General features: G+C 37.4%; 1 protein-coding gene across 1 annotated transcript; it reads right to left on the bottom strand.

Annotated features, from left to right (window-relative positions):
• Nucleotides 1–1468: 1468 nt before the first annotated feature.
• On the bottom strand, nucleotides 1469–24891 carry Rad1 (Radiation insensitive 1). The gene is made up of 7 exons (XM_067159215.2): nucleotides 24689–24891; nucleotides 24350–24448; nucleotides 24123–24259; nucleotides 19334–19568; nucleotides 11238–11302; nucleotides 8049–8190; nucleotides 1469–1649 (listed from the first exon to the last, which is right to left on the bottom strand). Exons 1-7 carry the CDS (start codon nucleotides 24797–24799, stop codon nucleotides 1608–1610), a joined length of 831 nt encoding a protein of 276 aa, XP_067015316.1. The 5' UTR covers nucleotides 24800–24891; the 3' UTR covers nucleotides 1469–1607.

The following is a 24891-nucleotide window of genomic DNA, read 5'->3' on the forward strand; positions in this document are numbered from 1 at the left end:
CATGATTATTGTAATAAATGTTCATACAATTACTAGAAGCAGCCTGCTCCATAGTCTGGATCCTATTCCTTATCTTCCACACCAAGTTTCTTGTTTCTGCTTTCTCTCCTAGCTCTTTTGGTCATGTTTTGAGCTGCAATTTCTGCCTTTTGTATCCGTAATCGATCCAGGTCTTCGAAACATCTGACAGTATTTTTACCTATTCTGACACAAAGTTCCTGTAGGACCCTCAGCCTTCCAACATTCCCATCATTAAATGTTACTACTGCATCCATACACCCAACTGTAATGTTTTCTTCCCAACAAAAACATTTTTAGGAATATGAGACCACACAACATTGTTAAATGACTCGTTGGGATTTTGAGTCTTCCCATATTAGCACTTTCTTAACATTTCTGTTGCTGCCAGATCACGGTATATTGGCTATATTGCTTCCATAACAGCTTCTGGCAATGCATTCTGGTGGTGGTGTCAATAGTTCCAGCTGCCTCAGCTTTCCTATATTTGCACCAAGTTTCTGGAGGAGAAGGACATAGATGGTGAACTGGTTTCTCATCAGAAGAACCCGTAACTACTCTTTTTATAGCCTGTAAATCATTGCTATTGTCTCAGATTGCTTTGACGTAGAAGTTTTGAAGTTCATCTATAATCTTGTCAGTGAGCCTTCCAGAATGTTTTATGGTTTTACCATCTGACAACCTTTTTGTCCCCAGACTGTGCTTTCAGTTTGCGAAGACGTGTCCCCATTCTCTTTTGGACGTGGCCTACACATTCCAACTTAGTAATAACAGTATCACCATGGGGTTTAGTCTCCATCTCCCAGGTATTGGACATAGCGAGCCCCTCGAGCTTGTTCAGAGCGATTGAAAGTAGCTTATGCTGCAGCTGTCTCCATACCCCTACTTGTAACCTTCATTGTTTTGGTTCCACACTGACTGATGGACAGCCTTTTTGTCACCATTGTTGTAGAATATACAAATCTAAGTAACTTATGAATATTTCACACCACAACCAAGTAATATTGAAAGTAAAAATACTGGGAAGATGCACACTCTTTACAACAAATATAAACAAATGTCCTCCATTACAGTTTTGGCAATCCTGCCAACCTAAAATAAATGAATATACCATGTCACCACCTTCTACATAAAATACTTTCTGAGACAAGCTTTAGAAGAAAGTGTTGCAGTATGGTGTACCTCACAGATAAAAACGAAACAATGTAAGCCACATTTCAATATTATTTTAAACATACTTAGAACCATCATAATTTAACAAATGGTACACCAAAATGAGCAGAAAAGACCCTGCTACAACTTGAGGCAAAGAAAAGAAAAAGTCATATTTTCACCAAAAGGACTTTTAATCTCCCCTTAAAACAGGAAAAGTGACGATTTACTTTGGATTTGGGAATTAACATTGCGAAGGAGAAGGTGGGCACAAGAAGTATACAAAAAACACTCCAGCACCAATAAATAACTTAATTTTTTAATAAAAAATACTTCATGTTATTGTACATATATCCTTAACATACAGCACTCTCATACAGTCGGGGTTTCACAATATGTGATGTTAGTTATTGGGTCTGGAACAAGTCCGCATGTCATCATCTCTCATGTTCATCCTCCAGATCAGCCACAGGAGAACACTGAAAACAAAATTTGAAAGATACAATCTTGGATAGGAACACATTAAACACAATGACACATCACGTCATATACAGTGAACTGCATCTGTTTTTTTATTGCTAATAAGGTCTTGTTGGGATCCATGTCTCCTGTGATTGTCTTGTGTTCCTAATCTGCATTCACTTTCATCTTTTTGCACCTTCACTAAAACTATACTGTTGGGGTGCCCCACCTTTGTCTTGAACACAGCGCGCTACTCAGCGAGCTTTCCAGAAGCGCTGCGTGTTTCTGCCAGAGCATACAGAGCAGTGATGTCATCCCACTAGTGGTCTACAGAGTGCCCTGAGAGGAAGGGGCCATACGTTAAGAGGTGATAGTATTGGTCATTCTAAAGCGAAAACTTTATATGAACATATGGATTACTTTCAATAGTTTCCGAGATACAGACCATATTGGGTAATTGTACTAAGGTTGCCATGGTGACATTTGTTGATAAAATTGTATGTTTAACATAGTTGGTTTAGCAGAAAGTATCATATTTCACAGTTTGTACATTTCGTTTGTTGCAGTGGTACAGTATCTCAATCTAATTTATCCTGGACATTGTGTCAAATATGATGTTGCTCAGCCACCGCTGATTGTTTCTAGGATTGGTTACAGAACTAAGCCTGCAGGAAAAAGTGCAAACAAGGAGGACTTGCTTGCTCGCATTTTAAATACTTGTGCGCACATTAAAGAAGAGAGACATCCGATCGCCGCATTAGCAACACAGCATCTGTCTGCAAAATGCATTGAACTTGGTCAGGGTATTTTTGAGAATAAGTTGTAAAGGCGAAATGGACAATTACACAATAATTACATAATACTGTCTGTATCTCGGAAACTTTTGAAAATAAAGCATATATTCATATAATGTTTTCGCTTTAGAATGACCAGTACTATCATCTCTTAACATATGGTTCCTCCCGGAACACCGTGTGTGTGTGTGTGTGTGTCCGTCCGTCTGTCCGTCCAGGTGGAGAGCGGACAGAAGCTGTATGCAGGCAATCCAGCGACTAGCTACACCGCAAGTTGGGCACAAAGATTTCCCTTCTCAACTAGACTCCAATCCACCTGTTCGGTGCACGTTTTAAAGAGGCTTCATCTCTTCTGGCCAGCCCTTGTGTTATGGCTGTAATATTCATGTAGTTTTCAGCTGTGTCCTTCCTCACTCTCAGAATATATATTCTAGGCAACAGCCTTCAGAAACTTCTATTTGTATTGTGTTCTGGCAACGTAAAGAATTAGTAACAGATCATCCAGCTCATGCATGTTATTAGTTAAATGTACATATTCAGGCAGCATTGTCATTCGACAGCAGAAATTATTTAAGGTGATAATCTTTTTAAATTGTTTAATTCGAAGAACAACGTCTGTCCTAGTATTGAAATTCAGACTTTTAATTCAAAATTGTCTTTCATTTTGGTAAAAATAATATTTTACGGCATAATTTGAATTAAGAATTCTCTGCATAATGATAGAACGCGTCTTCTGGAACATGCAGGGGTATCTTTTCGAACGTTGACTTTGGTGTGCCTACAGCATGCTTCAGAGTTGCTAAGTTCTAGTGAAATCATAATTCTTTGGTATTCCTGCAGTTACTCATTTTACTTCAAGTTTTAGTGCGCAGTTATAAACTTCAAAGTTATATTTTATTTATACTGTGTATTAGTTTGTTACGGTATTTTAGTTTAGGGCACGTGTGTTTGTTCCTTTTTTGTGTTGCGAGATGGCTAAGTGTCAGTATTCTCCCAAGACACTGAGCGAGATGATGAAAATTATAAGGGAGTTCAACAAAGGACAAAGAACAAAAACTGAAATAGCAGAAGACTTCGAAATTTCTGTGTCCAAGTTTTCAAAGTTTTGAAAAAATCGCGAGAGCATGGAAGCTAAAACAATGCAGCAAAGCAAATGCGCATTCGAGGAGCTAAACACTCTGATTTGGGAGTGGAATTGATCGAGTGGTTTTGGCATGATTACATAAAATCAGCTTCATGGTCCGTATCGCACTTCAATAGATTCACAATTAAGTATTTATTTATTTTCCACCTAGTCGATACAATGATTGCTTAAGGCAATTTTTAATGGTCAAAAATGGTACATGTTTCGTATATTATCAACTTTATATTATCAATTTTACATACTTTTCATCTAAACAGTGTTATGTGGCTGAAGATGTTGATAATATACGAAACATGTACCATTTTTGACCATTAAAAATTGCCTTAAGCAATCATTGTATCGACTAGGTGGAAAATAAATAAATACTTAATTGTGAATGGTTTTGGCATGTTCGAGCAAACAATATCCCTGTTGATGGTGAGATTTAAGGGGAAGGCAAATGAACTGGCGCTGAAGATGGGCCTGGAGTTTCAGTGTTCAAACGGGTGGCTTCAGTGTTTTAAGGAATGGCACAATATCACGTGGCAGGCAGTGTGCGGAGAAGCAGAATCAGTGAATACTAGCAATGCAGACAGTTGGCAAGAAAGCATGGTTCACATAATCACTGAATAATATCTTCAATGCCGATGAGCCTGCATTGTTTTTTAATGCTGAGCTCAAACGGACTTATGGTCTTAAAGGAGTGCCATGGTGGGAAATCTTACAAGGATAGGGTCACAGTCCTTCCGTGTTGCAATGTGGACAGAAGCAAGAGACTTCCTCCCCTCATCATAGGCAAGTTTGAGAAGCCACGATGTTTCAAAGGCATCAAGCACTTTCCATGCAAATACAAAGCATCTAAAAATACCTGGATGACGGGCAAAATTTTTGAGGAGTGGCCGGTATGCCAGGACAGAAAAATACTTCTGTTGGATCAGTGGACTGTACACAAACGCACATTAATTTTAAAACATGTGAGTTTTCTTTTTCTGTCGGCCGACACTACGAGCTACTTGCAGTCCCTAGATCGAAGTATAATTTCATCTCTAAAACGTGCCTACAGAAAGCGACTGGTGCATTACTTTCTCCATGAAGCCGCTAGAAATAATCCGGCAGGAAAAATACGCATGTGGAATGTGATGGATGCAATGTGGAGTGGGGCAATTGCCTGGGACGCTATTCCTTCATCGACAATCAAGAACTGCTTCGTCAAGTGTGGTTTTGGTTCATTAAATGAAGGAGAAGAAAATGACAATGAAGATGAATGGGAGGAGTTACGGCGGAAGTCCGATGTCTGTATAACTTTTGCCGAATATATCGCCACAGACCAGGTGGAGACTACTTCAGAAGAGCGGGATCCCGCCATGGCGATCATCTGTGATTACGTGACACCAGAGGGAGATGCAGCTACAGCTGATGTTGAACACGAAGATACGGCACAGGCTGCAACTATTCCATCAAAATATTATGTACTTGCCACTCTAGCTGTGTTGTATACTGTGATAAGTGCAAGTGATGCTTATGACACTACAATTAAGGCTATGGCCCATATGGAGCAGTTCGTAGCTAATGTTTATAAAAACATTTAAAAAAAAAAGATGAAGCAACCTCTCATACATTCTTTCTTTAACGGCAATAAGCCTAATGTGTGACAAAATAAAAACCCTACTGGACCATTAAGCATTTGCAAACTTTTCAGGTACTGTACGAAGTTATTTATTATTCTTCTTGAAATGAAAACCTACAACCTGTTTTACAATAACTGACCCGGTCAGGGGTGTAATGAATGAATAATATATAGGCTATTAGTACGATGGGGTCGTCACTCACAAAGTGATTTATTAATGACTGATAGATGCTATGAAATGAGAATGGCGAGTGTTGCTGGAATGAAAAATGTCAGGGAAAACCGGAGTACCCGGAGAAAAACCTGTCCTGCCTCTGCGTTGTCCAGCACAAATCTCACATGGAGTGACTGGAATTTGAACCACGGTATCCAGCGGCGAGAGGCTGATGCACTGCCGTCTGAGCCAGGGAGGCTTCATTATTCTTCATATTTGTGTTAAATATATGTCTGTGTTTCTAAATTTTGTTTTGTTGGTGTCGTGTTTCCAACTGCAGTCTTGTTGGCTCCCCTGTGCAAGTGCTTTATACAGTACTATGCATATACAGTAGATTACTCTTTGTCTTTGAATTGTGTTTTATTTTTTCAGGTGTGAGGTTACGTTTGACAGTGTATGGAGTTATCCAAGAGCATTATTTGAATATATGCACCTTGTTGGATACATTTCAGAAATATAATTTTTTTTCCATGGCATCTGAAAGGTATAACTGTGACTCAAGGCGACTGCATGCATTAAAGGATCTTAGAATATTTTGTGATGCAGCAAGGGTTGGCATTTCTGAATTTTGAGTTGGTGGCGGTTAATTCGAAGTCTGATTTTTTCAAATTAATGAGGGTTTTTTTTTTTTTTTTTTTTTTGCTAGGGGCTTTACGTCGCACCGACACAGATAGGTCTTATGGCGACGATAATGAGGTTTTACTGTATTTACTTTTATAGCAAAATATTGTAAAACATGTGATAGTTTTCATCTCACCCCACATCAACGGTCGCTGCCACAGTCATACCACAAGAATTCAATACAGATGGGTGTGATCGTCAACTGTGACAAACTGGCTATTGCTGCACCCCCCCCCCCCAAACTGCCAGGTTATATAATGAATCCCCGACGATTCAGACCAGTGGAATGTCACTACAGCCAAATACTTTACTACGACAATACCAGACAGCTAGCAGTTTTCAATGAGAAATTCGATAGTGCTACCTAAATGGCAGGGTGCGGTGAATTGAAATTGTCACTTCTATGATTCCTGGTGCACTGGTGTGCTATTTACAAGTTATCAGGCTATGAACTCATTCACTCCCGGCTCCCTCTATGGGTATTAATAATGCAGCCCAGCAATTTTTAGATGCCACCCTGACTCACTAGGTAACATGAACATGCAGCTATAACTTAGTATCATTCCTATAGTATAAACCCAAAAATATTTGTACATAACTTCACAAGATGATCTAGTACAACTTTTTAATTACAATGACTTTGTTTTTATCACTCGGCGCCACTTGAATTCCAGCCGCGCACTTCAGAGATTCAACAAATTGACAGTAATTATTGTTTCACCTAATCGATACAATATGTTGTGTTCCTTAAGCAAGTTCACAAATTAGTATTAGTACATGTTTTGTTTTATTATAAACATAATCACCTACAGATATCTTATTTAGGTAAAAACATTAAATGTGCCAAGGCACAGTCTTCTCAATATGATCTTAAAAACATATTTGATTACTTAAAAATAAATGAAAAAGGTAATGATGTGAAAGAGAGGTCTTAAAAACAATTACTAACTACAAGCTTAAAAACTTTGTAAACTGTGACAGTTTGTCCATCTAAAAAGTCTTTGTATACACTTGTACATCGTGATCAATAAAAATAAGGGTAAAATGTATCTTCTTATTGCATTATGTTCTTGAACTCATTAGAAGAATTGATGAGACTCATAGCATTTCTTTGTAGAAAAACATACAGGCTCGTGACAGCTATAAGTGTGGGACCTTCTGTAATTGAATGGTCATTATGAAGTTGATATTTTGCAATTGTAACCTGTAACCATGAAAAGGGAAAATAGATGTGAATATATGATCCAAAGCGAACTTTGTGTCTAAACAGATATTGACTCATCTCAAAATTAGTGTCCCAAGAGTCATTTCCTAGTCTTGGATCGGTCTCCCTGCCGCTAATATGGCTTTACGTCTAGTGAAGTAAAGATGTGTGTATGTAGGGATCTGCTCGCGAGTTCGGGGAGGTGAAGAGAGAGGGAGAGATCATTTGAGGATCTGGAAGCATGATCCATCTCCTTTTGTTTACTTGATTATCGTATTTCCTACCTAACAACTTCAAATAAACCAAAATATGATCGTGGAGAGGTTTTTGTATTCAACAGTGTCGCTCAAATTATCTTTATAACCAAAATGGAGGTTGGGTTGGACAAGGAGAGGCCAACTGTATGAATAAATAATGTTACTGGTTTTACGTTCTTATAACTACTTTTATGGTTTTCAGCACATCGAAGTACTGAAATTTCGTCCCAATTAAGTTTCTTTATGTGCCAGTAAAGCTGGACAAGACTGGATATCATATTTGTTGATAACCTTCAAATACCATTGGACTGAGTATGGACCGAACCTGCCAACCTGAGCTCTACAGTCTTGAGTCTCTGAGCTCACATATTTGAAGACGATAGTGTATGAATATGTGAAAATCGTCCCTGTCTTTTGCGTCTTCATGTTTTCCTCGTCTGTTACTCTCTTTCCCTACACTAACCTGTTATGGCATTTATCCTAATATGTGATTCTATTCAAGAAAAGAAAAACCAATATACTTCCCAAAATGTTACATTTCTGCATAGATTTGAACAATGATGAATGTAAACTCACGTAGTATTCAATGAAGGAGATATTTCTGTCGACCTGCACCATGTACTGGAAACACAACAGGCCCTGCTCATCTGTACGAATGGATACTTTGGTGGACACACTAAGAGGTTTGGATGAAGGCTTTACGTGACTATACCTGTACCTGAAAGGAAAAAAAATAAAGCAAACAATATAAGCATACACGGCTGAAACACTAAACACAAATTTCAAAGGTCAAATGAAGAAACTACTCGGGGTAAAAGAAAGGAAAATTTTAAGAAAGATCATAGGACTAAAATTTCAGCGTAATAAGATAATATACATCAAGAATTAAAGAAGCCTCTGTGGCTCAGACGGCAGTGCACCGGCCTCTCACCACTGGATACCGTGGTTCAAATCCCGTCACTCCACGTGAGATTTGTGCTAGATAAAGCGGAGGCGGGACAGGTTTTTCTCCGGGTACTCCGGTTTTTCCTGTCATATTTCATTCCAGCAACACTCCAATAACATTTCATCTCATCTATCAGTCATTTATCATTGCCACAGAGGAGTGCGACAGGCTTTGGTAGCACGTTTCCTATCCTCGCTGCTAGATGGGGGCTTCATTCATTCCATCCCTGACCTGGTCGAATGACTGGAAACAGACTGTGGATTTTCATTTCCACATCAAGATTGAAACACACAACAAGAAAATTGAAAAACTCTCAGATACTATGCAAAAAAGGAGGATACATTTTTACGGTCATCTTCTCGGAATGAACTCTAATAGATTAACAAAATAAATCTTGGTCTTCTTCTGTAATCACAAAACCAACTGGTTTAAAGAAACCGAAAAAGACCTAGTAGAATTAAAAATTACAGAAAATTCACTATTCGATTGAACAGGTAAAGTAATAACTAAATTGAAAATATAGGGTTCCAAGACAAATCTACATTAAAAGCCAAACCAACTATCTCGGAAAACAAGAGGAAATGAAGGAAGAAATTAAAATCAGGAAAAATGAAGAAATACTGGGCACTGAGAAAAGAACACACACACATTGATACAATGTACCCCAAAGAGGGTGAAATGAAAGAAGATGATGATAAGAGTTGTAACTATTAGGGACAACAGCGAACAAAATGTGCATATCACGGGGTCCTAAAATGTATTTATTAATTTAACATGATGTTTATTTGACAATCATGTAATTATACTAAAGATTTTTATATACTATGCTATACATATTTTTACTAATGATAAATACATACATGGAAGAAGAAAAAAGGGAAAAAAGAAAATAAATGTAGGAAGACCTATTATAGGTCAATGTCTGTGTTTTTAACCAAAACAGAACTTTGTTCAAAGATCCTGAGAATTCATACAGTGGGCACTCTTGCACAACATGCTGAACTGACTGTGCTACTTCACTGCAGTCACAATTAGAGGAATCTTTCCACCCCGAACTGTGGAGAGCAGACGCAGTACTAAAATGATAAGATGCAATATTTTTTTAAAAGTAAGAATAACTAAGGAATCTCTGCTCTTTTTTTTTTTTTTTGCTAGTTGCTTTATGCCGCACCGACACAGGTAGGTCTTATGGCGACGATGGGATAGGAAAGGCCTAGGAGTTGGAAGCGGCCGTGGCCTTAATTACGGTACAGCCCAAGCATCTGCCTGATGTGAAAATGGGAAACCACGAAAAACCATCTTCAGGGCTGCCGACAGTAGGATTCGAACCCACTATCTCCTGGATGCAAGCTCACAGCCGCAAGCCCCTAAACTCAATTTATCAAAATAATCTCTCAAATTGATAACTATACCTCTCTCTGTACCAGCTCCAATGATAAAGCCACTCCCTAGGTTAAGAATCATGCTCGTTCATTTAATATCAAGCGCCTTAAAGATATGAACACATTTTTACGGGTACAATATACACGACTGATGTGTGCTTGCAATGCACAGGTTGGACATGAAATTATTCACCTATCTGTGTAACGTCATCAGAGCTGCAGTAGGCCTACGCTATGGTGGCGGACATTTCTTTAACTACAAAACACAGATGTACCGCATGACTGACGCGTGTTTTCATTGTGTGGGTCGTACAGACAAAACTATTCACAAATTCATGTGATGTAATCAGAGCTTCATAAGGCTTGTAGCCACTTCGAAGCGGAATCAGTGTTCTACTCTGACGAATTATGTTGGGGGATCTTGTATGCAAGATTTATTTTTTCATTTTCTTTGTCTCGAAGAGCCAAGGGGGTCTAATACGCGAAAGGGTCTAATACAGGAGTAAATACTGTATGTGGAAAAATAGCTTAATGTGTACCTTTGGAAGCAGTTTTTGGAATGGAGTTCTGGATTCCTTGGATAGCTTCTACAGAAAAATAACATTTTCTACCCATCACTTTCCTCTCTCAACATATGGCACCCCCCCTGTGGGTGCAGGCGGTAGAATAACAGAGTAATATTGTGATCACAGTTCAATATGAATCAAAACCATGAAGTTTATATCCTATGGTAGAATAACATCCACGGAAGCATGGGTTGTTGCGGAGTCCTGGCATTGCTTCCGCTTACTTGTGCCAGGCTCCTCACTTTCATCTATCCTATTCGACCTCCTTTGCTTACCTCTTGTTCATTTGTGAACCTGATGATGGTATTAGAGCATTAGAGGCCTACGGAGTCTTTCATTTTCACGTCCCTCATGGCCCTTTCCTTTCTTTGGCCCATACCTTCATTTTTCGAAGTGTCAGACCCCTTCCAAATTTTTCCCTCTAAGTAGTGTTATAATAATAATGTTATTTGCTTTACGTCCCACTAACTACTTTTTATGGTCTTCGGAGACGCCGAGGTGCCGGAATTTAGTCCCGCAGGAATTCTTTTACGTGCCAGTAAATCTACCGACACGGGGCTGTCGTATTTGAGCACCTTCAAATACCACCGGACTGAGCCAGGATTGAACCTGCCAAGTCTAAGTACTGTTAACAGAGGATGGTTGCCCAGTTGTACTTGCTCTTAAATCAATAATCACCACCAACATACGGCACAACCCTTCGAGAGAGAGATTGATACATACCATATATTATTGTTCTACTCTAGAGAGAGAGATATGCCCTAGTCTCAATAAGCTATTCTTCATTTCTGATCATTTAATACTTGAGAATATAGCCTGATATATTTTCTTGCTGATTTTTTCAGCTGAGTTTAACAAATCTTAAACGTACCTGGATGTGGCAAGAGTAGAACACTGGAAAGACTCAATCATGTCACTATCTTTTGGAATGTCCACCTGAAAAACAAAAGGAAAGAGTATACTACAATTCCTTAAATAATTACAATAAATGATAATTCTCTTCCATCTAGAATTTAGTGCCGTAAGACTCGGTAGCTGTGATTGGGAATTAGAACTGCGGGGGGGGAAGCAAAATGTACAGACAACAAAAAATACCTAGATTTGTAGGATTTAGCGGGTGGGGAGCGGGCAGGGAAATATATAAACCCTTACCCCTCAAATTAAAATTCTCTGTGTTGTCTCTACTACTCGTATTTTAAATGTGAATTTCTATCTTATATGACCTGTATTCATCTTTCACGATTTTGGAGATAGCGCTTGCTTTTAAATTATGTATTTAGGCTATACACATTTACAGCATGCTATACTGGAGGAAATAAAAGCAATATGCGCAATTTAAGACAAATTATTTTGCATTTTAAAAATTATTATTACTACTATCATTATTGCATACCGATTGGTTTCATTAATAATTTCACTGAACAAATTATAGGTAAAAAGCAGTTGAAAAACCCTAATCCAATCTCTGGTTTCATACCTCGTGGTAGTTTGTAGGTTGAAACCGCTATAAACGGAGATTTCTTGAAATCTGGATCTGTTGATTTATAACTGTGCCAACCATCAGCATCAGGCGCATGTTGGATTACGGTACATAAGCCGACCATTGCCAGTTCACTTTTTTTTTTTGCTAGTTGCTTCACGTCGCACCGACACAGATAGGTCTTATGGCGACGATGGGACAGGAAAGGGCTAGGAGTGGAAAGGAAGCGGCCGTGGCCTTAATTAAGGTACAGCTCCAGCATTTGCCTGGTGTGAAAATGGGAAACCATGGAAAACTATTTTCAGGGCTGCCGACAGTGGGGTTCGAACCTACTATCTCCCGAATGCTGGATACTGGCCGCACTTAAGTGACTGCAGCTATCGAGCTCGGTCAGTTCACTTTTAGGCATCGTCAAATTCTATTAGATATATTCATTAGGGTATAAGGAAGGAGCAGAGGTGCAAAAACACTGTGTTTTTGTGTGTTATCTGACATATACAACATTGAACAGTACACTATATATGGCTAGAGGAGCATATGGCGACCATGTTTGTTTACTATCGATCAAGCTATCGTGTGCATGAGTGGACAGCTGATGGCTACACTGGCATGTAAATAAGAGATTTTTGACTGACTGTCAAACAGTATCTGGATTCTACAAGGTTCCATGCTGAACCAAAAGATGGCAGGACAGTATAGCATTGTGTATTTTACATGTTATAATTCTCATATTTTGGTCCGTACTGAAATGTACAATGAAGTCAAATAAATAATAAAGTTTAATTATTCCACCTATTCAATACATAAAAAGAGATGTTAATAAAGAATTCAATCTGTAAATAAAACTATAGGGACATGTTTCGCCCTTTAATTAAGGGCATCTTAAGCCTAATCTCAATCTGAAGGTTAATTAACCAGGTACCTGATTGTAATTAAATTACATATGAATATGAAGATGATGTTGGAAATATGTTTCAAAGGATGAGCGAAATGGTTGACAATAGTTTTCATAATCTTAAAATGAAACCTTAATAAAGTCTAATATACAAATAGTCATAAGAATGTCCTTGTTTAAAAATTGGTAACAAATTTTATACTGGTAGTTTTTTAAGAACATAAACTTTGTAAAGAGACGTTTCCTTTGCTCACTTCAAGTGAGGTTTGAAATAAATTGTTACGTTGAAACAAGTAAAGTGGGGCCTTTTTGATGGTTGAGGGTGTTAAACAGTTCAAACGTCAGGATAAAAATTGTTAGACTCTTGAAGCTCTCATGTGAAGAGCAAATTTCGACAGAGAGGTAAATATAAGAAATAAATTGACAAGTAAATAATATTACATCAGTCTTGGAACTAGTTTTAGCTACTTAGTGGCCAACCTCAGCCAAAATAAAATAAACAGATTTTGTGATAACTAAAACATATGCATACAAGACAATAGATAGATTTATTAGCCACCATCAGGCTATTCCCAATTACAGATGGTGTAATACACCTATAATCTATTTCCTACAATGTTGCAGGAATAATTATAACATTAAAATTACATAAATAAACAAAAATTATGGTTGTGATCTTCTTGTCATAATACAATGTCTTTAGAGTTAGGACCTCAGGCAATGAAGTAAATCTGCAAATGACAGCCAGAATTAAGAATGAATAAACAAATAGAAACATTAAAAAGGAGATAAATGTTATTTATGAGACTCGCCTCTATAGGTGAAAGGTACAATATATCTAATGCCTGATGTAGAAGACATGCTGGAGGAAGCAGGCAGGTCATGGAAACAAGCACTGACCTGTTGTAGGAAGCAGGCAATAGAAACAAAGGTGATATAGAGAGGAGAGGAGGGGGATAAAGAAGGGAGAGGAAAGGAGGGGAAGGGAATGATCATCAGACAACCTGGTTCATTGAGCCATTACTTATAAGACTTCAGACATGACAAGACACAATTAACAGATCAAGTAAGGAATGCAATAAAATAAGCTTTAAACCCTTTGAACTCCAATTACATATATCCTGCAGGTTCTAATGAAAATCAGGCACATGCGGCAAATAAATACACCGATATTTGTTTAATATAATTAGCACTTTGAAAATAAATCTCTGTTATATTTTCTCAATTAGGCAAAAACACACTCAGCAATATTTTTTCATCACGTGGTACCTTCGGGAGCAGTTGTTGGAATGGAGTTCTTGGTACCTTGGACAGCTTCCATAGGAAAATATCATCTCTCATATCAAGGTTTGGATAAGGCACTTGTCTATTTATGGTTATAGTCTTTGTAGAAAAACTATTTGCAGTTAAGACTTTTTACATCTAAAAACAGGAAACTCTTGAGGAGGATATATGTACGAGAATTGAACGCGTGAGCAACTGAAAATACAGGCAAGGAGAAAAATAAATAACAAATATTATCCCAATACTTCTCAGGTCAAGCCAGAAGATCTCTCAAAATGATGATGATGATGATGATGATGATGATGATGATGATGATATGGATCACCTCCAGTTGCCTGGGTGTGGTTTGTGAGCCTCCTCCATCTCTGCCAGTCAAGGTAGACCATCTCATCTTCAACCATTGTCCATTCTATTCCTCTGTTTATGGTAGACTGAGTCCGAGAGAGAAGGCGCATGGTAGGCCAGTGCAGCTTTTGCCTGCTAAAACGCTCGACCACTGCTATTTGTTGGATGTTGCATGGTGCAAGTGATTTCGCTTGAAAACATGGATATTTATAGTTATGCTAATGCATGATATAAAAGCCCACTCACTGGGTTATTCAAGTTAAATTAACTTTGCATTGCCACAGACGGGCGAGTAGGCTAGTCAACAACTATACTGGTATGAAATGCGCCATGTTGGGCCAACACAGTTACTGGGACAGGAGCGCTCCATCTCACCCCAAACGTTGGGTGAGATGGAGCGTTACATTTCAGGGAGAGATGGCACAATATTTTTTTAAATAAACAATGCTAACCTTTCTATGCCAACTACAGTAAACATATTGGTCCTTCTTCAAGCACTGAATCTACTCCAACAAAGGTACTTCGTAAGATCAGCCCAATTCCAAAATTGATGGCACCAAAAACAACAAAAAGAAAGTTATAGGCCACTGAGTTAACCACTCCAGAGAATATTTCCAACGAAAGAGAAATTTCAATGAACACAAAGAACAAAGTGCAAAGAAAATTTGCAACCACTGCCACAACAGGAAAGAGTACGAAAACAGAAAGACCTCATTCCAATGAAGCAACAAAAATGATTCAAGACGGGCAAAATAATGCAGTATCTGATGATTGCAACAAGTGTGTGTGGAGTGTAGGGAGAACTATTATTTGACAAAAAAGAAGGAAGATTGGATTAAGTGCATTATTTGCAACAAGTGGCTGTATGAATTGTTTTCAGTGCACAAGACTTTGTGTAATGATTGTGGACAAGAGAGAGTAAGGAAAAACACATCCAAAAAGAACTACAGGGTAAATCTTGAAGGTCAGATAATTAACTGATTCATTAATAAGTAATAATAATAATAACTTAAATGTTTCCACCTTTTCAATACAATATATTCACAAAATTACAAAAATAACAAAATTATACGGTACTAGTTTCGACCCATCTAGGGGTCATCATCAGCCGTATTGGAGCAAAGATCATTTGTGGCGAAATCTTAAGACAATATTATTTTAAAGAAAAACAAGTGAAATGAGATGTTATGGTAATAGTTAATAATACAAGGAATATACATAATATACATAATAATAATAATAATAATAATAATAATAATAATAATAATATTCCTTGTATTATTAACTATTACCATAACATCTCATTTCACTTGTTTTTCTTTAAAATAATATTGTCTTAGGATTTCGCCACAAATGATCTTTGCTCCAATACGGCTGATGATGACCCCTAGATGGGTCGAAACTAGTACCGTATAATTTTGTTATTTTTGTAATTTTGTGAATATATTGTATTGAAAAGGTGGAAACATTTAAGTTATTATTATTATTACTTATATATTGTTCAATACGGACCAAAAACATGAAATTCATAACCATCAATGATTCATTAATGACCAATGAATAACAAACAGATGAATGTAAATAAGGTAAAGAAATATATTTAAGTAGTAATCATAGTTTACTTCAATATTTCTTCCCTCCTCAGCATATGAAGTATATAACACCATCTCACCCAGCCACTAGGGGAGAGATGGCGCAAGTGAAACAAAACAGCTCTTTCGTTAATCTACTTGCCTTAAGATCCTTTCCTTCGTAAGGCAGTGAGGAGAGATACAAGCAATGACGTCTAGCATAAAAATAAGTTAGTCAAAATCTTGGCGAAGACTTACAAAATCCGCGCCATCTCTCCCTGACTTACTCTGTTCTGTTTAACTTCATTCAGCCATCTTCTCCTAGGTCTTCCTCTGGATCTGGTGCAGTGCCATTAGTTTAATATGGCTAAGCCATTGTAGTGTTTAACTTTCAATACATTTTAAGAGAGGTTCCTTTATATTTGAATCTTCACAAATTTTATCACTCCTAATCCTATCCTGTCTTGTTTTCTGAACTGCTCTCAGAAATGTTATTTGCGGTCTACTACTATCTTTTCCTGAAATGGTTCAGAGCTCTAGTCCATATATTTCAATCTCTGGATACATAATTTGATTTTGTACTGACTTTTTTCTTTCCATTATCTAACTTACTCAAGATATATGGGTTTGCAGACTGACATAGATTAGCACACAATTTTTCTAAAAACTACGGGTATTGATTTATTAAGTTCAGGAGAGAAGAAAGTGTTAAAACCTCATAAGACCACAACTGTAGAAAGGTGCAAAATGCTAAATTTATGAGCAGAAGTTATTACAAAAAAATTGTTTGTAGCGCAGTGTGTCTATTCCTCAAACATTTCAAAGTTACAAATGAGAGTGTCTTATCATACATTATTGGCAGTTTCATGACAAAGTTGGAATATTTTGGTGCTGAAGGAAATTCAAACTTAAGACATTTATGAAAGGTGCTAAGTCCCACCAAATTATTCTAGGTGCTGAGTTCTCCGTCACTCTCCACATATCTGCACATAATATTCTTTATGCTCATTCCTTTCCAAGTATGGGATAATAGCCTTTAAATCCTTCTTGTTTTCATTTGTAGTTGAGCTCATCAAGGAACTAGATTCAAGGATAGCAGATTGAAAGTTTCTTGCATGTTTCCCTTTTTCTGAGGACTTTCACCTTACGGATCCTTTCTATGTTGGTGTAACATTTGACTGCCACATCTGATGAATTGTATGTGATGCCGACAGCTTCTGAAATGTTCATTTTTTTTGTAGAGATTATCTTATTTGGCACAGCTTGAATGTAAAAAAAATTTGAACTGTTCATGGAAAAGATTTTAAAACCTTTGCTACCTCAAACATTTTGCATGGGTCACTGGGTACAAATGCCTTCGTCACTGACTTCCTTCTCTCTATCAAGGCAACCTCAGAGTCACAGGGAATATTAATACACATACCTTACAATTTGAAGAACAATTATTAACAAAACAGGACAGGATAAGTCTATGCATACAATTATCATGCCAGGAAAGAGAAACAAAAACAACTGAATGGCATATTGCAGAACTCTTAAGAAATCATCAGCCAACTTAGCACTATCACCATCTAGCGGTGGCATTTATAACCACTTGGAATTCTCAGCCGACATAGGTAGCCCTTTTCACATGCAATCCTCCTCAGTATCCTGCACCTTTCAAACCACAATCAATCAATCAATCAATCAATCAATCAATCAATCAATCAATCAATCAATCAATCAATCAATCAATCAATCAATCAATCAATCAATCACTACTGACCTGCATTTAGGGCAATTGCCCAGGTGGCAGATTCCCTATCTGTTGTTTTCCTAGCCTTTTCTTAAATGATTGCAAAGAAATTGGAAATTTATTGAACATCTCCCTTGGTAAATTATTCCAATCCCTAACTCCCCTTCTCATAAACAAATATTTGCCCCAATTTGTCCTCTTGAATTCCAACTTTATCTTCATATTGTGATCTTTCCTACTTTTAAAGACAGCACTCACACTTATTCATCTACTAATGTTATTCCACGCCATCTCTCCACTGAGAGCTCAGAACACGCCACTTATGATACAGGTGTTGATTCCCATAGGGAACCTGAAATATTTGTCCCGAATGAGTAAATTTGTAATAAAAATATAGTTGGTCCATTATTGGACATAATAAATTTTCCAGCTAACTCATTCCTGGTTGCCAGCGTTTTGCCCCAGTGTATGCACTAGCGATGTGTCTTGGTGGGTGTGCTATTTACCAACTGATGAGCCCAACTTAGCACACTGGGGTGAAACACCGGCACCTAGGAATGAGTTAGCTGGAAAATTTATAATGTCCAATAACAGACTAACTATATTGGTATTAACATACCACTTAGTCTAGCAGCTCGTCTCCTTTCTCCCAAATCATCCCAGCCCAAAATTTGCAACATTTTTGTAATGCTACTATTTTGTAGGAAATCACCCAGAACAAACTGAGCTGATTTTCTTTGGATTTTTTTGAAGTTCTGGAATCGAGTAATGCTGGTGAGGGTTCCGCTCACTGGAACCCTACTCCAGTTGGGGTCTTACCAGACACTTTTATGCCCTCTCCTTTACAACTTACTACAACCCCTAAATACCCTCATAACAATCTGCAGAGATCTGCACCCTTTATTTATAATCCCATTTATGTGATTACCCCAATGAAGATCTTTTCCTATATTAAAACCTAGGTACTTACAATGATCCCCAAACGGAACTTCCACCCCATCAATGCAGTGACTAAAACTGAGAGGACTTTTCCTACTTGTGAAACTAACAACCTGACTCACATATTCATGAATTTGGCACTTTGCACCTTTCTACAGTTAAGTATCCAATTACAAGTAGGATTTCGGCGTATGGTACTCTCATCAGGATTATCTGATTTGAGAACTTGAAAAGATCCAAAGGAAAGCAGGACAATTTGTTCTGGATAATTTCCAACAAGAAAGTAGTGTTACAAATATGTTGCAAATTTTTGGCTGGGATGACTCGGGAGGAAGGAGACGAACAGCTCAGCTACGTAGTATATTTTGAGCTGTCAATGGATAATGGCGTGGAATAACATTAGTCGAATAAGCTTGAGTGGAGTTTTTAAAAGTAGGAACAATCATCATATGAAGATAAAGTTGGAATTCAAGAGGACAAATTAGGATGAGGAGTAAAGGAGTGGAATAATCTACCAATGGAGAAGTTCAATAAATTTCCATCTTCTTTGGAACTACTTAAGAGAACACTAGGTAAACAACTGATAGGGAATCTGCCACCTGGGTGACAGCCCTAAATGCGGATCAGTGGTGACCGATTGACAAAGGTGTGTGTGTGTGTGTGTGTGTGGTGGGGGGGTTGAATAAATAGAAGAGAATCACTTTAAATGATAACCAACCTTAGTTTCCCCAGCAATACCTGCTGTTGTGAGACGAAAATATGGAGGATCAGGAGACAGAAGTAGTTCAACAAGCTCTGTAGTTGGGTCCAGTTCGTTAAATATTTCTTTCAGGCATTCGGAACGTAGGATCACTTTATTGAGAACATTGGAAGATGCACTGGTAAAATCTAGCATTTCTTCCGGTTCCATGGTCTTGATACTACAGTCCGTTATCACACCACCATCTTCAAGACTAAAGAAAAGAAAACACACAGATAAGAGGAAAAAGTACACTAGAATTAGTTCTAATTTGTAATACTAAAAATATTTCCACAATATTTACAACAGACTATTAAAAAATTTATTATTATTATTATTATTATTATTATTATTATTATTATTATTATTATTATTATAAGTAATCATGCTCATACTGGTCCGTATTGACTATATAACTTGAGAAAAAAAATATAGTGATTAACCACCTAATCAATACACAATATCTTTTTTTTTTTTGCTGGGGAATCCATTTTGTTGGTAAATTTTATTTTTAAAGTAGGAATGATCATCATATGAAGATAAAGTTGGAATTCAAGAGGACAAATTAGAATGAGGAGCAAGGGATTGGAATAATCTAAGAGAACACTAGGTAAATTGAAGTACTGAAGTAGTTATTATTTAAGACAAATTTTAAAATGCTAATAAACTCATTAATTTCTAAGATACTCAAATGACAGTTTTTTCTTAAATTATTGTTTATAAGTATAATAGTTTCTTTTATGGGGATGTTAGAGTACATGTTGGTAATATCGAAAGAATGTAAAAAATGGGTAGGTTGTATGTTTAAATTTTTAGTGATATAGCAAAAATCAACTGAATTTTTAATAATTGTTTTGTTATGAAATTTGTAGTTTATATTTAGAAAATTGTATAATCGACATTGGGATAATTTACATCTAGGGCTGTTCTTAAAATTGACGATCGGTCTAATAGGAATATTGTTTTTTATGAATTTTGGGAGTAGCGCAGACTGCAGAAAGTAATGATTAGGTTGTTAACTTTTCTTCTTTTTTTTTTTTTTTCCCTCAAGACTATTTAAAAAATCTCAGAATGCCTTTATGACACAGGTCCACTGCTCCACGCAATGCTAAGTCAAGCAGAGAAGATGATGGTGATGATGCTTGTTGTGTAAATGGGCCCTAACATCTAGGTAATCAGCCTCTAAAGTGGGGAACAGTCATGGCATAACAGTTTCGGGCAAAGTTTTACTACGTGTTACTCAACATTAATACCAGCAGTCACCCCTTGCAGCACAGGCATCTAGGCACGGTATGACTGTCGTTTATTTCTCGCAGACAACGTAACAATGCACTGCACAAGACTGCCAACTTAGGAACTAGGGACAAGATCACTGGTCCAAGTTGTTAGGTCTCGCTAGTGACAAAAGTATCGTGCTTGGGGCCTGGAGGTATAAGCCCCCAGGTCAGGGCCCCAAAGCGGCTAGTAGATTTCTAGCATTTTCTAGGGAGACAGCAGCGCATTCTATTTTCCATATTGGTGAAAAGCTGAATTAATGAAGTGTGCTGGATAGTGAAGAGCCACTGGTCTGGAATGGTCAGGTCCAGCTAGTGACAATACCAAATTGGCTCCTAAACCCACCATAAGTAACATAGCTATGTCCTCGAGATTGAGACTGCAGCACATTTCATAACTTTCTGTTCTTTAAAACAACATTCCCCTTAGAGGCAAGAGTATACCACTTCTTTATGGCTGCCAGTGAGCTGTACTCTGCACTGCAAGGTAAGTTTCATAGGAAAATATTGTTGTTCTGTATTCTACATCGTTTCCTTTATAGCTTTTATTTACTTGTGTTTTTATTCTGCGTGGGTTGGTAATGCAATGTAACTGTGTCAATTTCTGGGAAGGACGTAATTTCTCACCATTTGCCTAGAGCTCTGTGCGAATACAAAATATTATCCACATCCGCTCCACACTTCCTTCATCTGCACCCGCATTCGCGAATGGTTGTAAATATTTAACTACCGTACGGTATATTACACCCAAGGTATTAAAACAGATAGATATGTTATAATACAATAGGATTAAAACCTGGCACCAGGTTTATGAGGGATTTTCTCTTGTGACAAGTGCTGATGTATTGACCTTCCTTCCTTCCACTAATTGCAGCCAGGAGCCAGTTAGGCTTAGGTCAGAATTATGGCTTTATGGTCTCAAAGCTATTTATAGATCACTCCCCCATACCACTGTCAAGGGTCGCCTAACCACAAGCAAAAATAAGAGTACACCTCAGTGTAAATCAATAAACTTCATTATTTAGAAATTATCAGCAAAATTATCTGCACTGTCATAGAGTTTGCATCCGCCACGACATGGATATCTGCACAGGGCTCTACATGTCAGCCAATGGCAGTGCTGATAGCTGCTCAACTAATGAAGAATGACAGCGGATAGTAAAATTGTACCAACAACAGCAATATTATTGATGAATTTTCTAGACTTGAATTGCTATAAAATCATTGTAATGTCATCCAACTAAATTACATCTTATATGATTTTAATTCTAAGTGTGTGTTCATATAGTCTACAAGCTTGGTGCTCAAGATATATTTACAGGTAAATTTAAAGACTTCATCATCCACATAATCTGTGGTTGTCCTTACAACATTTAAATTCTACTGTGTGTCCTCATAGACTGCAAGTTTGGTGCTCAAGTTATAACTAAACTTAAAGGCATTATCTTTAAAAAAAAAAAATAGTGAGTTTCTCTCCTCGGTTGGCCGGCAGGCGCGCCCAGTTTATCTGCCTCCCGCTGACTCATCACTTCCTGTTACATAGCGCAGTGGCAGCACGAGAATGCCCGCACTTCGCAGTGCTTAGAACTTTTATTAAGTGATCTATCACTCCAACTGTTCTTGAGTTGTGAAGTGTTACTTCAGAGTATAATTCTCATAATGCCGACGCATGTGTACATGGCAGAGGAAAGGGTATTTATGTACGATAATTATGTGATAACAGAGCCTTGCAGGGACGTTGTTGGGTGATTTGTAACAACAGGTGTATGCTCTCCACATAGAGAGACCATGAGAAAAATATTTCCACAATATTTACAACAGACTATTTAAATTTATTATTATTATTATTATTATTATTATTTACTCGATAAGAAGCAAAATGTAAAGTGTACTTAACAAAGAAAGAGTAAAGGAAATCACAGAAAGATTAGAACATACGCCTACAAAATCCCTAAGACGACTAAGACAAGAGTCCGTGGTTTTGAAGAGCTCAGCATGGCGGGCTACGAAAATATTAAAACTGAAAGAGAGAAATAGCCTCAATTATGGAAGACGAACATATGCATGTGAATCGGAGTTTCCTAAGACAATCCCAGAAATGTATGGATGCAGGAGGAGAACATTTCCAACATCTCCTATCATAAGGTACGAGCCAACGGCGCTCATGCCCAGGGGCAAGGGGGGGGGGCCGCAGCCCCCTAGCTCTCAGGGAAAGGCAAAAATCTAATGTAGTTAGGTGCTTTTCTTACAAGACAACAATTTAAAATTCGGTATTACGTAGAAATGGTATCCACCAACAGGCAGAGGATACTGTGGGTGATATTCTACCATGGAATACAAGTCGCCATTCATCTTCTAAAGTATGAAAAATACTACATACCCCCAGGTCTGCCCCCCCCCCCCCTTACAAACTGTTATATGGGCGCCCATGGTACGAGCTTATTTTCTTAATTCTTAATTACAATTTTCTTAATTTGAATTGTTATCTCATGTCATGCATGGATAAAGCGAGTGAAGTGCTGTTCTTGTTGCTATGCCGTGAAGCGGGGAGTGATGAGTCGACAGGAGGCAGATAAGCTAGGCACGCCTGCCAGCCAAAGGATGAGAGAAACTCACTGTATATAATAATATTAAGTGTTGTCCTTGTAACCTTATGCTTATCTTTCAAGGTACTGAGGATGTCTTCATAGGAGACAAAACATGTATTCCCGCTAACATATAACTTAATATAAGATGTAAAATGTTGAACAAGTGGACCCTTTCACCTGAAAACTGTACCAACAAGGCTGTAATCTTTCACACTTAAGTGTTCATAGTACACATGGATCATTTATGGAAATATATTAATCAGCATGGAATGATTCAGTTGGGTGGAAACAAAATAAGCAGCCTGTACTGAACGTATGTCCTTCAATGCTGAAAAAGAAAAGAATTGTATTGAACAGGTGGACTTATAATATTGTAATAATATTTGAGACATGCAGCTAATAATCGCCAACAATACAAAAACTGTTAAGTAATTAATTCTCTAGTGAAATACTGTATATTCTCTTGAACTACTACTTTTTAAAAACAAAGTTTACAGCCATATTGTGTTATTTAATTAAATAAATTATTACCTTCGTGATAGTTCGAACGTATACCTATACAAAATACCGTGTCTATTGTCTGCACAAATGTAAAAGATGTGGAAGTTATGACTCCTTATAATAAGATACTGGAGCCCTCAGCATGACGACTCTGTCAGTCACAGTGCTCACTGTTCAAAAGTTTTATGTAACAAACTAACTTATGCATCACTTAAAATGTATTAGCATACACATAATATACTTTAAATGCAGGGGGACATAAAGGTCAAGAAAGCAGTTACACAATTAGACATTATAAATGACACTATATGCCATGTCTCTCCATGATTGCACCAAAATGGCATCATCTGTTTTCACATTGATTTAAAGAAGAATACATTATATGCTGGTAAGCAGGCTACATACATGAGTCTCAGAGGTGAACCATATCCCTGGTAACACATCTTGAGAGCTGTCGAGTTACTACCAAATATATTCAAGCATTCTATTAGGACAGTAAGGTTAATTTTGAATACCACTTGCTCTACAAGCAAAGTATATGGCTGAAACAGAAAGAAATACAAATCTACATTAAAATATTTTCACAGACAGACATTGTACAAATAAACAAAAAATAGTAGTAAGTTACTTACTTCAAATATTTCTTCCTGCATAAATGCGCTTGCCTGGATTGATTTTGCGTCTTCGACAGTAACTTTTAGGCCCTTTTCAGAGGCAAAGAAGATACCAAACTGCAAGAAAAACATACACTGTTTTCTTAAACATATCTAGCACACTGCTACATTTGTTCTGCTTTCCTTGTGTTTACTCTTCATCACTACTTTTGTATTATGCTGTCGATTGGCATCAATAACATCCTTTCGTTTCTTAAAGCGACTAACATAGCCAGTTAAAAAGCAGAAAAGTATATTAACACAACTGCCAGCACAGACGATACGGAAATTACAAGAAAATATCGTCACAAACCTAACCTCTTTAAAGTTGATCGATTTAAGAAGCAAGGATAGACTCTTGACATTGTCAAGGTGCGCGACTAGTTCGTAATTTTCATCGGGTGTGTCGTGCTGACTTAATAAAGCCATTATACTTTCCTTTTCAAATTATGAAAAGTACACTTAACAAATGTGAGTTGACATATAAACTGTTTTCATACACATTACGAAGATCAACGAAG

The sequence above is a fragment of the Anabrus simplex genome, chromosome X, assembly GCF_040414725.1.
Source record: "Anabrus simplex isolate iqAnaSimp1 chromosome X, ASM4041472v1, whole genome shotgun sequence".
Classification (NCBI taxonomy): Eukaryota; Metazoa; Arthropoda; class Insecta; order Orthoptera; family Tettigoniidae; genus Anabrus; species Anabrus simplex.

Excerpts from the sequence above, each read along its gene's own strand:
- Rad1 (XM_067159215.2), bottom strand. The coding sequence starts at position 24,799 with ATGGCTTTATTAAGTCAGCACGACACACCCGATGAAAATTACGAACTA. Across the intron at positions 24,449-24,688 it reads AATCGATCAACTTTAAAGAG|TTTGGTATCTTCTTTGCCTC; the intron begins GTTAGGTTTGTG and ends TTTTTCTTGCAG. Across the intron at positions 11,303-19,333 it reads GTATTGCTGGGGAAACTAAG|GTGGACATTCCAAAAGATAG; the intron begins GTTGGTTATCAT and ends TTTGTTTTTCAG.